The 13,869-nt window shown below is 36.1% G+C and overlaps 1 protein-coding gene across 1 annotated transcript in view; it reads right to left on the bottom strand.

Moving 5' to 3' along the window:
* TTC29 (tetratricopeptide repeat domain 29) overlaps nt 1-13,869 on the bottom strand; it is a 249,786-nt gene that overhangs the window by 214,031 nt on the left and 21,886 nt on the right. The window contains exon 3 of the mRNA XM_088827845.1: nt 4,075-4,298. Coding sequence (XP_088683971.1) covers nt 4,075-4,298 — 224 coding nt within the window. The remainder of the gene's footprint in view (nt 1-4,074; nt 4,299-13,869) is intronic.

The raw sequence follows: 13,869 nt of genomic DNA, 5'->3' as shown, positions 1-13,869 counted from the left end.
GACTATATGGTCCATGGAATTCTCCAGGCCAGAATAATGGAATGGGTAGCCTTTCCCTTCTCCAGGGTATTTTTCCAACCCAGGGATCAAACCCAGGTCTCCCACATTGCAGGAGGATTCTTTACCAGCTGAGCCACAAGGGAAGCTCAAGAATACTAACATAGGTTGCCATTTCCTCCTCCAGGAGATCTTCTTGACCCAGAGATCTAATCCACGTCTCTTGCGTCTCCTGCGTCGGTGGATAGATTCTTTATCACTATGCCACCCGGGAAACCGCTGCTTCATAATTCCACAGGAAATTAAGATTTATCTCAAAATAAGTTTTAGAACTAAAAATTAAACTTAAAATACATTCTCCTTATTCCCCAGTTTTGAAGGAACTGGAGATTCTGCAGAGACTTTTTGCTTTTTAAGGTTATTCACAATAGGCAATAGCTTAGGTGAAAAGTAGGGGGTAAAACCCTGAGCAATTTACTTAAAACAAATACTCTCATTTCAGAACTGACTTCTCTTGTGCTTTATCTTTCTGTTATGGACCTGTGCCTAATATGAATAGAGCATTAAAATCTGTTTTGTAATATTTTATATTCTTTCTTGAATATAGTGATTGAAAGTGAAAGTGAAGTCGCTCAGTAGTGTCCGACTCTTTGCGACCCCATGGACTGTAGCCTGCCAGGCTCCTCCACCCATGGGATTTTCCAGGCAAGAATACTGGAGTGGGTTTCCATTTCCTTCTCCAGAGGATCTTCCCGACCCAGGTATCGAACACTGGTCTCCCACACCACGGGCAGACTCTTTGCCATCTGAGCCACTACGGAAGCCCATATACATAGTGATTCAGTTCAGTTCAGTTCAGTTGCTCTGCTATTTTTAAAACCTGTAAATAAAACATTTCATATCTTCCATTTTAAAACATCATACAAAGAGCTTTTAAAAAATATATATGTAAACCTAATTTTCTGTTTTTCAGTAATTAAGCTTTAATAGAAAAACATTTCCAACATTTGATAAAGTTTTTGGTTTTGCTTGTCAGCTAAGCTATTCTTCTATGGAAAAATGGAAAGTTTTGAACCTTTGGATAACCCAAATACATGGTTTATACCCTTTACATTCTAAGCAGCCTTTTCTCCTTGCTTGCACAACATTTCCTCAAATTGTCAGCAGGTATATTAATAAGATGAAAATCAATTTTATTGTGGATTTATTCTTTAGACAAATACTCACCATGCTACCTTAAAAGGAGATCTCGTGATGAAATAAATTGGAAAATGCTCCTACTAATTTCTCTCTTGCAGTGAAACACACAACACATTAACATGTCAAAGGCTCTGATAAGTCCTGCAACAAACCAACCTGCTTAATGTATATGTTAATTCACATGGTTGTTTCTCAGACTCATTTCACCAGACACTCACTTTTGTTTTTCTTTACATAAACTGTATAAACATCCAGTGGGACTCTGCTTGAGTAAAACATACTTTGGGTACCTTAAATAAATGTTATTAGAGAAACAAATTGCTGCCTAACCCTTGACAATAATCTGAAGTCAAGTGTAAATACCGTTTGAATTATCTATTGATTCGGTGACCCATTACCATTATTGCCATCTCCTCCTCAGCCCCATGGGGCACCAGGCCCTAATGTTACAGACGGTACAGAGATGACTCACATTGGGTCGTATAAGAATGATATCAGGGACAAAGAAATACTCTGTAACAAATGGAAAATAATACAAAAAGAATGACTGGCTTCCTTTAAACACTTCTTTGCTATAAAACAGAAAGTAATATTTTGAAAAGTAATTTAAATAACTCTAGGTTTCTGCTCTGTGAGTCTCAAGAGACAGAACTGACCCGAGATGACTATTGTTAGTGCCATAGCTTTGATTAAATGAACTTCATTGTGACCCTAGAGTGATGGGTCTTTCCAATGAGAAGCAATGAGAATACTCAGAGATATAACGCTGCTTCAAGATAATTGTCTCAGATTCCACAACCATATGGGGTGAAATCGTCCAGGAACTATTAACAGATTTCTATATTCTAGATTAAGTGTGTGGTATACGTGGGTTTTAAGATTTAGAATTAATTCAAGTTAATAAGAGTTTCTGTACATATTCCCTGCACTACTTTCTAAGACATTCTTAAGTCACAATTTTGCTTCTATAAACTTCATGTGTTAAATGTGAAAAAATTACACATTTCTTTTAAGACGCATATAAATGTTTACTTGTCCTTCAACTGATGTATTTCCAATAATGTTTTTCTGCAATAATTTCAATTTTTTGTATTTTAACCAGGCAAAAGCCACAGCATTTTGAAGTCAATAACCGTACAAAAGAGTTGTTCTGAGCAAGAAGTAATTTTATTCCATTTATCAAATGAACATGTGACAAACTACTCAGTAAGAAAAATATTTCATTACTTGTACATGTGTATAAGACACTGGCTATTATGAAGCTTGGACTTTTTAAATTTGGGGTATTGGAGAATCATTTTAATTTATACATAATATAGTTACTTTTTCAAATAAAGTATTGTAAAAGTTTTCTACCTTCAAATAGATTATTTAGCATTCTAGTTTCTTTATAATTATAAAATGCTTTATAAGCTTCTTTTATGATACTTTATGACCATTGATGTGTTTGGCCTAAATTTATGCTATTATGCTACTGAAATGAATGCTTCTATTTAAAATGTTTAGGCAATCAAATTAAGTCAACTTGAAAAAAAATGACTTATGGACAAATTTTATCTTGATCAATTCTATTTTCAGTGTAAATATCACCTCAGAATTTGGGGCTGACCTAGAAAATAAGTTTTTTTACCATAGCATTTTAAAATTTAAAACAGCTAAAGACTCTGATGCTAGGAAAGGTTGGGGGTGGGAGGAGAAGGGGATGACCGAGAATGAGATGGCTGGATGGCATCACCAACTCTGTGGACATGAGTTTGCGTGAACTCCGGAAGTTGGTGATGGACAGGGAGGCCTGGCGTGCTGTGATTCATGGGGTCGCGGAGAGTCGGACACGACTGAGCGACTGAACTGAACTGAACTGAACTGAATTTCTTGAGAGCTTATGTGTAAATCACATTTTAAAATTCACCAAAGGACTCTTTTCAAAGTCAACTCTGCAGTTAAATATTTTCATTATACAAATAATCACCTCTTGTCCTCACATACACACATGCACACACAAGGTCACTCATGTATTATGCTGTACAGTGAAGCAAAGACATTGTCATGGTGGAGCCTAAAGCGTCTCTCTTTGAGTCCTATGGTATTTTCACACAAAAAAGTCAAAGAAGAAGATGACTGAGAATACCAAATGTATATGCCAAATTTGGGGATTTCCTCTCTTTGACTATACAAAATGACCACTCCTGGACACGTAACTAAGAAACACTTATGACAAAGGTCTTACTTTAACTGTAGTAGCGAGCAAACTCTTTTCTTTAAAACCTGAAACACTGACCTTCTGGAAAAATTCAGAGTATCAAACAGGAATTAACGAGCGATGATGTGATGGAAAATAAAAAATTAACAATTTTATTCATAATTGTGGATTACAGACTTCTCCTGTTTCCTCACAATTCACTAATAAAAATTCTCTGATAGAAATCTTAAGCATAGAACTTAAGGATAAAACCTTCAAATTCCATTCTATAAATCCTAGAAAATAAGTATAATTGGCAAATTACAATACTCTGCAAAGGGCTACTCAGTGAAAGCCAATATTCAGATTACGGATGAAGAAAAAAACTATATAAAGACGTATAATTAATGATACCAAAGATTTTAATACATTGGGAAGCCCTGGAGATGTTATAGGTGCTATTTGTTTACTGTCTACCCAGGCTTAGAGTGACATCACCAGGAGGGCCATGTGTCTGGGCGCTCTTGTGAGTCAGCATTCTCTACTGTCCATTCCATGAAGGTGCCTAGTTGACTAGGCTGAATTGTGCTGAGGTGTCCTCCTCTCTTAAATTCACATATGAAGCGATTGGGAACTTGCCCGCAGCTGCTCCCTGCTCTGCTTTCAGCAGTGCTGCTCCCCCAAACCCCTCCACGTACCTTTCCTTTCCGCTGTCTCAGCCCTGGTCAGGTAGTAGTAGAAGTGATCCAGCTTGTCGGGCTGCTCTTCCAGGGGTCTCTGTGCCCAGGAGAGGGATCGGACCCTCGCAGCCTCCCTCAGGGCATCCCACTTCTCTGTCAGTGCGAAGAGCTCGGTAAAGGACTTATGATAACCATCCCGCAGCATGTCCACACAGACGTTCTTCTTGTACGAGTTCCGGTAACTGGGAATAAGAATCAGAACACTGAACTCATTATTTTAATCCTTCAAATCTTTTGATTTTTTTGATCCTATAATAATTAAAGGTTGGATCATGCTGCCTTTTTTTTTCCCCTCAGTGAAAGGGCTGAAAACTATCTTGACCTCACTTATAATTGAACAACTCCAGTTTAATGAAAGATGCCAAGAGCTGTCTAAATATCGTAATTTTATGGAAATTACATTATAAATATATCAGTTCCAGAGCTGAGCTCCCTTTGATAAGGACAAATAAGCTAGTTGATGGATGTCTCAGTCCATCTGGGCTGATGTAGCAGAGTATGCAGTCCATGGGGTCACAAAGAGTCAGACGCCACTGAGCAACCGAACAACGACAGTATACCACTAACTGAGTAGCTTATAAACAACTGAAATTTATTGCTTACAGTTCTGGAGGCCAGAAGTCTAAGATCAAGGCTCCAGGAAGGTTGCCCTCCTGGTTCATAGCCTGAACTTTTAGTCATGTCCTCACATAATGTAAGAAGCTAGAGCACTCTCTGGAGCCTCTTTTATAAAAGCACTAATCCTACTCATGAGTGCCCCACCCTCATAACCTAATAACCTTCTAAAAACCCAATTTACCTACACTTCCAGGGAATGGGATTTCAATATATGAATTTTAGGAACACAACATTCAGACCATAGCAATTGACAATATCCCAAAATAGTTAATAAGTTAGCCTCCCACCAAAACAACACAAAAAGCCAGTAAGGCAAACATAATTTAAATGTGTCATTGAATATCAAAACAAAGCTCTATTAAGTGGCTTCTCTGTATGTTACGAAGGTTCATTCATTCATTCATTTATGCAGAAAGAGTTTATGGATATCTCTTGCTAAATATATTTTTAAACTTATTTTCAGTTAGGATTAACTTAATGACTTGTTAGATTACCACTTCACTTCTGACAATAATAAATCATATGCAAAGAGATAAAATGACAATTGAAAGCTGTTGTTGTTTTTCAGCCGCTCAGTCATGTCTGACAGTTTGCAACCCCATGGACTGCAGCACTCCAGGCTTCCCTGTCCATCACCGTCTCACGTCCATTGAATCGGTGATCCCATCCAATCATCTTGTCCTCTGCCGTCCCCTTCTCCTCCTGCCTCCAGTCTTTCCCAGCTTCAGGGTCTTTTCTAACGAGTCAGCTCTTTGCATTAGGTGGCCAAAGTATTGGAGTTTCAGCTTCATCATCAGTCCTTCCAATGAATATTCAGGGTTGATTTCCTTTAGGATTGACTAGTCTCATCTCCTTGCAGATCAAATACACTATTCAAACAGTTGAATAGTGTATTTATTTATTCAATCAATAGCTATTGAGTTTCCTATTAAGTGCCAGGCACTGTTCTAGATCAAATAGATTCAATACCCTTGTGAAGTGTATATTCTAGTGGAAGAACACAACCAACAAGTAAGTAAACAAATCATAAATAATTTTAGAGCATGAACACTGCTATATAGGAAATAAACAGGGTTATGGAATAATAGCTGTGTGGTGGCTATTATTTTACTAAGCAAGTAATCAGAGTCCAAATGACATCACTTTATACTAATTATTTTACATTTTTAAATAGGGGACAATTAAATATTTAGAACTGACAAGATGTGATGTTACCATCAATAAGCATTTCAGTGTGGAGTGGTGACAGTCTAGAATTAACACCCTTGAGGTTCAGGTCATTTCTTCCTAACTTTTCTGGACTTCACTTCTTCTTATCTGTGAAATATGTATATTAATCTTTGCTATTTTTTTGGGCTCCAAAATCACTGCAGATGCTGATTGCAGCCATGAAATTAAAAGACGCTTGCTCCTTTGGAGGAAAGTTATGACCAACCTTGATAGTATACTGAAAAGCAGAGACATTACTTTGCCAACCAAGGTCCATCTAGTCAAGGCTATGGTTTTTCCCGTGGTCATGTATGGATGTGAGAGTTGGACTGTAAAGAAGGCTGATCGCCGAAGAATCGATGCTTTTGAACAGTGGTGTTGGAGAAGACTCTTGAGAGTCCCTTATACTGCAAGGAGATCCAACCAGTCCATTCTAAAGGAGATCAGTCCTGGATGTTCATTGGAGGGACTGATGCTAAAGCTGAAACTGCAGTACTTTGGCCACCTCATGCGACAGGTTGACTCACTGGAAAAGACTCTGATGCTGGGAAGGGTTGGGGGCGGGAGGAGAAGGGGACGACCGAGAATGAGATGGCTGGATGGCATCACCGACTCTGTGGACATGGGTTTGAGTGTACTCCGGGAGTTGGTGATGGACAGGGAGGCCTGGCGTGCTGTGATTCATGGGGTCGCGGAGAGTTGGACACGACTGAGCGACTGAACTGAACTGAACTGAACTGATACCTATATCACAGGATTCTTCTAAGAACCAAGCAAAAATATTTATGTGAAGATTCTCTGAGAAACATGAAGTCCAGCAACAGACTCACCCTACAGAGTTTAAAAAGCAAACAAAACAAAAATGCCCAGGTGCCATACACCCAGAATTTTTTACTCAGTGGATCAGCTTTGCTCTAGAACTAAATACATACAGTGATGAGGAAGGGAGTGGAAGAGGGAAGTTAAAAAATGGGGAGGGCAGAACCCATACTGTGGAGACCCCAGAGCACAGTAAGTAGTTTGGACTCCAAGCTAGGAGTGGGATAGAGTCATAGAAGTATTTGAGTCTGGGAAATGACTCAGTGAGATTGTTTTCAGTTCAGTTCAGTCGCTCAGTCATGTCTGACTCTTTGCGACCCCATGAACCGCAGCACGCCAGGCCTCCCTGTCCATCACCAACTCCCAGAGTTCACCCAAACCCATGTCCACTGAGTTGGTGATGCCATCCAACCATCTTATCCTCTGTCATCCCCTTCTCTTCATGCCCTCAGTCTTTCCCAGCATCAGGGTCTTTTCAAATGAGTCAGCTCTTTGCATCAAGTGGCCAAAGCATTTGGAGTTTCAGCTTCAACATCAGTCCCTCCAATGAACACCCAGGACTGATCTCCTGTAGGATGGACTGGTTGGATCTCCTTGCAGTCCAAGGGACTTTCTCAGGAGTCTTCTCCAACACCACAGTTCAAAAGCATCAATGGTGCTCACATTTCTGTATTGAGTTGGCCAAAAAATTATTTTGGGTTTTTCTATAAGCTGCATAGAAAAACTCAAACAAACATTTTGGCCAACCCAATATATTAGAAAAATTACTTGGAAGTGGATTCCCAACTGAATTGCAATCCTCCTCAACCTAGTGGCCAATGCAAGGCACCTATTGTTACAGGACTAGTCCATAAAGACAGTAAGGAAACCACATTCCCAGGTCCACAAGTCAAAAGCCACCATCTTGTCAAAACGATGACCAAAAATATTTGAAATGGAGAAGAGAGAAGCACAGATTTTTGCTTCTGCCCTCTGGCCGAGAGTGTGGAGAAGGAAAGTGTGAGATGTAAGATGAAGCAGGTTGTGTCTCTCCCTCCCCTCCCCACCACCCCAACACAGGGCATGGAAAGGCAGCAAAAGTCACTGCATAGAGCTTCTGAGCAGAAGAAAACCAGAACCAGCCCGTGTGATGCCCCACGGCCCCTGGACAGTATGGGCCAAAGACCAAGAATTGTCTGGTGGCCTCCGGGTGTGACATCAAAGTTAAAGGGAAGCGAGGGCTGGGATGTCCAACACAATGTCACTGGCCCTAGCAAGGGCATGTGTGCTAAAAGGCTGTCAGATGTGCTGCCCACTGGGGACTGAATGGGGACACAGCTGTAACTCTGTGAGTAAGAAGCACCGGGGTGCTACTCAAAGAGTCAGGTCAGCATATTTCAAGAGCTGACGGAAAAGGATGAATCAAGGATGACAGAGCCCTGGGCAGCATCCCAGAGACTAGGAACCCATTCAACTCCAAGGAAGAGAAAACCTGGCTCATGGTGCCTTCGAAACTAGAAGTTTGTACTGCTCACAGCACAAGATGCCTAAAGGGAGGCAGCTGTAAGCCTTGGTTCCATGGCCTGGCAAGCTCAAGGCCTGTGCTTCAGGGATTATTTCCTTTCTGTCCTTGGTCACTGGAGGGCTGCCCCAGTCCAGACATCAGGTGCCCCTTCCAGGCAAGAAGAAATGGGATAGGCGGGTGACATCAGCTGTATCTTTCTCTATTATTGGGGATACTTTTATTCCTGCAACTACTATTGGAATTCCACTTTGTTCCACCGGTGAGAACTGTGTCACATGGACATCCCTGGCTGCAAAGACTAGAAAAACAAATATCCTGCCTGTTTGGAGGCACATTGTTGCCCCAGATGAAACTGGAATTGTGTTAGTAAAGAGAGGAGAAATGGATACCAGGCAAGTTTAGAGTCTATCACAAGGTCCTAGATCAAGACAGAACTCTTTAGCAGCTGAATGTGTGAAGATGCTAGGAAATAGAGAGCTTTCTATTAAATAGCCACGGAGATATTATACCATTTTAAAATTCTGCCTTAAACCATTTTGAATAGCTACTGTTTACAGAGCATGTACTATGTGTCAGATATCACTTATAAATCACACGCTAACTCTAAAACTACGACTTCCATTTATACAGATAAGGAAACCCTCTTCGGTGAGGTTTTGGTTTGCCCAAAGTCATACATGATAATAAGTAGCTGGGGTGGCTTTCATAATCAGGTTTCTCTGATTAGAAATTCTGAATTTTTTTCACTTGACCACATTGCCTCCGATTATATCAAATAATGTTAATTTCCTATTTCTCTTCCTCCTTCACACATTTTTTTTGTTACCTGTATGGACTGTTTAGAAATTTGACGTCATTATACAATTATGATGTGACTCCAGTGAGAAAGCCATTGTCTTTTGGGAGTAACATATACACACTACTATATATAGAATAAACAACAAGGACCTACTGTATAACACAAGGAACTATACTCGATAATTTGTAATAACCTACATGGGAAAAGAAAATGAAAAGAAATAAATATATATATATAAGTGTGTGTGTGAGTTACTTTGCTGTACACCTGAAACTAACACAACACTGTAAATCAAATATGCTTCAGTTTAAAAAAAGGAAAAAAAAAAAGAAAGCCATTTTCTTTATCCATGTTAATGAATGTTTGTGCTGGATTGGGGAAAAACACTGCTGTCACTTTGTGACTCTTCCAGAGAGAATCCCTTTCCTTAAAACAAGGCAGCAGACAATCAGCAGCATCCAGGCAAAGCAAACTGAATAGACGTGATCCCCACACAGAGATGTTAAGTCTAATGGGGTAACACTGACAAACACATTAGACAAACATATAAAAGGATGAAACTGTATGAATATGAAAAACACAAATGAGCAGAATGCCAATTTATCTTCTTCTCTTTGCACTTACAAATATTTATACTAGCTATTAGATAGGTTTTCAAAATGAAAATGCATTATCAATTATTCTATGATTAATGTAATTTAACATTTTCATAAGTCAAACTGAAATACTGAATCAAGGTGACGCTTCACATTCAGTAAAATATTTCAAAAGCAGTTCAATAAGCTCAATACTCTAAAACAAGATCATAAAATTTTTTTACTTAATATGACAAAGATAAACTCAAAAGATATGTTATATCTAATCAAAAGGCAGTATAATACTTTTATTCCACTAAGTTAATATTTATAAGTCAGTATTGGGTTATCTATGTGTCAGTAATAACAGTCTTAAATTCGTATTGTAGGGATAAATGTTATTAGAATCACCTACGGGATAATTACATTGACTCAAATTAATACTTAAATAGCTTCAGTTAATATAATTTCTGTGGAATACAGTGAGTCACCATTCTTACTCATACTTTCCAGTGAAGGTAGATATTATGTATAATTAGAAGGAGGAACAAATCTGTTTCTTGACTCACACACACACACTGATAAGAATCATGTTATATAGGTATGTTTTATAGTTTTTATGTGTGTGAAAAGCATACTTATTTCTAAAATGCTAAAACAAGGATACAGCATTTCTTTAGTCATGTAAATATAGAAAGAGGAGTTAGAAAGAAAAATTATGTTTGAAATGATTTTGCTTTAAAAGCATACAGAATGCTTTTACAATGAAAACTGACAGCATTTTTCTTAATATTGCACATGTAGAATTTTAACAATTATTAGAGTTGATTAATATGGATTACAAATACATGACTATCACTCATATATAATTTTGTGCTTTAAACTATTGGAGTTGAGAATTTTTTTAGGACTTCTAATTTCATATCAAAAAAGTTTCGATATGAAAAAGACTTCTTTTAAATTTCAAGTATTTCCAACGAGTTGACTGGTCTCTGGGGGCATCTACTGGAAATTTTGCAAACTGCAGTCACATCATGTAAATTTGATAACTTTCATTATCCATTTTAATACAGATATTATTTTAATTGATATGCAAATAAGGTGACACTCAAAGAAGATAAATGTAAAGTTATGCATGGCATTCTATCTCATCCATCTGGTAACAGCAAAACATGTAGCTGTCTATGGGATCAGTTAACAAATACTCAACTGTTAAAAATGTAAATAGGGCAGGTGGCATATCACACATTCACAGTTTTCAAACCATTCCATTCTGAAGGTTGGAAAAATTAAAAATATATTCTAGAGAGAAACATATACATACTTATTAAGGCATTTTTATTAATCCAAATTAAATGTATGTTAAGAGAACTTTTAAAATGATGATGATTTCTCTAAAGCATACTCGTTTTCTATCTCAGTATGCCCACTAACCACAAATAACCTGGTAATCACTGCTTATTTTCTATACAACTTAATTTTACTGTATTAAGACATATGTTACTGTCTCAAAAAGTAGAATTTGTTATGCTTGGAACAAAAGGATCTATCGTTATAATTAATATTACAATTAGAATTAGTTATTAATATAAATATTATTATTAATTTCCCCTACACATTTTTGGAGAACTTCTTTAAGGAAAATGAACATATGATGAACATAATATAATCACTGCAGCTTATTTATACCTTTAACATATATTTAAAATAAACCAAATAACTTATAATTGTAGCTGTGACTAATCTTGCAATAGGAATGTTAACATCACAGCCATTAAACAATCTCGATTTTCTTTGTAAAACAGATTGGTCGTATTTACTTTAAGAGAAAAATTTAAAAATAATTATGAAAGTGTATCTATTGTGCTATACTTAATTGTACTATAATACATTTTTATTGCTATAATTTTATATAAAGGCTGAAAAATATTTAACATTTTGGCTTCATTCCAAAGAAATATCACTAATGCAGGTATAAGTTTATAGTTTCTGGGAATTTCACTAGAATTACTATTCAAATAAATGTGTTATCATCTTTAATTGTATAAACTGAAAAAACTAATCACCATGAAATGGTAGTAAAAAATCAGAATGTAAGTTATTAATATAGCAGGACTTTTGTTTCAGTTCAGATTTTGATTCATTTTATAGCTGGTTGTACTTGATAACTGAAAAAAATAAATTCCAACCCCAAAGGTTATGGAACAGAATTTTTTGTGATTTTCTAAACAATTCTATTTGCTAAATTGAATCTTTAGAGGAAACTGTTACATATACAATTTTTGCTTGCATTTTTGGAAAATACAAATTTTCATCTGTTAATAATCAAAGTTAGCACAGTTGGATTTTCAACATTTTAAAAGTATAAGTATATGCACATTGAAAAATTCCATTTGGAAAAAAACTACTTCTAAGTTGAACCTTTAATTCTTTTTTTAAAAATGTAATAATAATAGTCAATGGGACTATTACTAATATAACTCTTTCAACAAAAAATAAAATATTAAAAAATTTGATCAGCAAAGAATTCTGCCAATAATAGCACAGCAAGAATTCACTTCAATATGCGTGGTTTTTATTTCAGGATATATGGGTTGTTTGTGAAGAATGGAACAAAGATGGTTTCTCAGTTTCAGTTATGTCACAGCCGGTTCTTAGCACAACAGGGAGTAACTTTTGTGAGATCAATAAATGTGAAACAGTATTTTTGATGGTGAGTATTACCCTTTAGCAGAGGAAAACTGGTTATTCAGCAAACAGTACCGAGTGCGATCCTTAAAATGACTTTAAATGATTTCCTTAATAATATAAAGGTATTGTTTATGTGTGTACGCTGTAAGAATGATTTACTCAAATGATTTCCATTCAATCAAATATTTGAAGTACAGTGATCGTCATCAATCAGGAAGGAATAAACTATTCATCAATCAATCAATATAAAATATCACTAAAATATTTATCCATGTAGCTGTCACATACATTTTCTTTACTGAAAGATTTTCTTTACCGGAAAAAATCTAAAACCTAAACATCATTTTTAACCTGTTTCCTTAGCAGTTCAGTGAAAAAACACCCGAAGACACCGCCTTATGTGAGACTAATCACACACATAATCTTTATACATGGTCTTATTAGTTGCAAACCCCTTTAAGAAATTCAGACTTTTTAATGAAACAATGTTTTAAGCCAAAGATCAAACAAGGAAAGATATAAATGAAGGTCATTGTTTAAGAAGAATTTTCAGGGAAACTATTTCCAACCCAGATATATCACATTTGAATCCAAACACCTCTGGCTAACCAAGAGAAAATCATACCAAATCTTGTTTTTTCAGTTTGCATTGTAACTTTCCACTACAGGAAAACATAATTATATAACCAGTTTATACTGATTATATTGTTATTTATCCAATTAAATATAGGCTTAAAAACAAAACCTAAAAATAATTGTAGCTTTTGTATTAAGTTATAATGATAAAAAATCTGAATAAGTAATATAATCCTGTCAGATTCTACATGCTATTATAATGGCAATAAGAAAAAGAGGAGAAAAACAAAAAATAAGCTTCATGCTACAAACAATGGACTACACACATGTGTAAACACAGCATGCTAGTTCAACTCCATATTTGTGTCTAAATTAATATTTGTAATTTTTAAATTAATATAAAACTCCATACAAGAGTCACTCTGTTTTTTCTTAAACAATTCTGTGACTGCTCTTCAAATTTTGTGAAATTCTATTATTTAGGAAATTTTGTCACAGATAATATCATTTAAAACTTTTATTTGAATTATTCATCTTCATATCTTTATAAATAAAAGAACTATCAATTCTCCACATATATTGAGGGAAACAATCAAACTTTAATAAAGATGGAAAGCTGGAGAATATAAAGACAAAACTTAGTAAAAACAACAAGTTGCATTAAAAAGAAAACTTCAACTCACTATGTTTTGTTTTTTTTTTTAACTAAAGTATGTCATGCATTTTATCTTTGCAAGAGTTTGACGAGTTTTGCAAGTAAAATTCTGTTTCCTCTACACTTGCTAATAGTCATGAGAATCTGTAGTTTGCACCTTCCCATTAAAAATGTATTGTATTTTTTTGAAATTATTCACCCCGCCTTTTATCCAGATCATGTCTTTGAAAGGAGGAAGTAGATAATAAATGGAATAATTCATGATTTCCCATTAAATATGAAACTTTCTTTTGCAGAGTTTAGAAAA

This window comes from Moschus berezovskii, chromosome 19 (assembly GCF_049115385.1).
Source record: "Moschus berezovskii isolate FMDL1 chromosome 19, NW_MosBer_1.0, whole genome shotgun sequence".
NCBI lineage: Eukaryota > Metazoa > Chordata > Mammalia > Artiodactyla > Moschidae > Moschus > Moschus berezovskii.
This window is presented reverse-complemented; position numbering and strand designations above follow the sequence as displayed.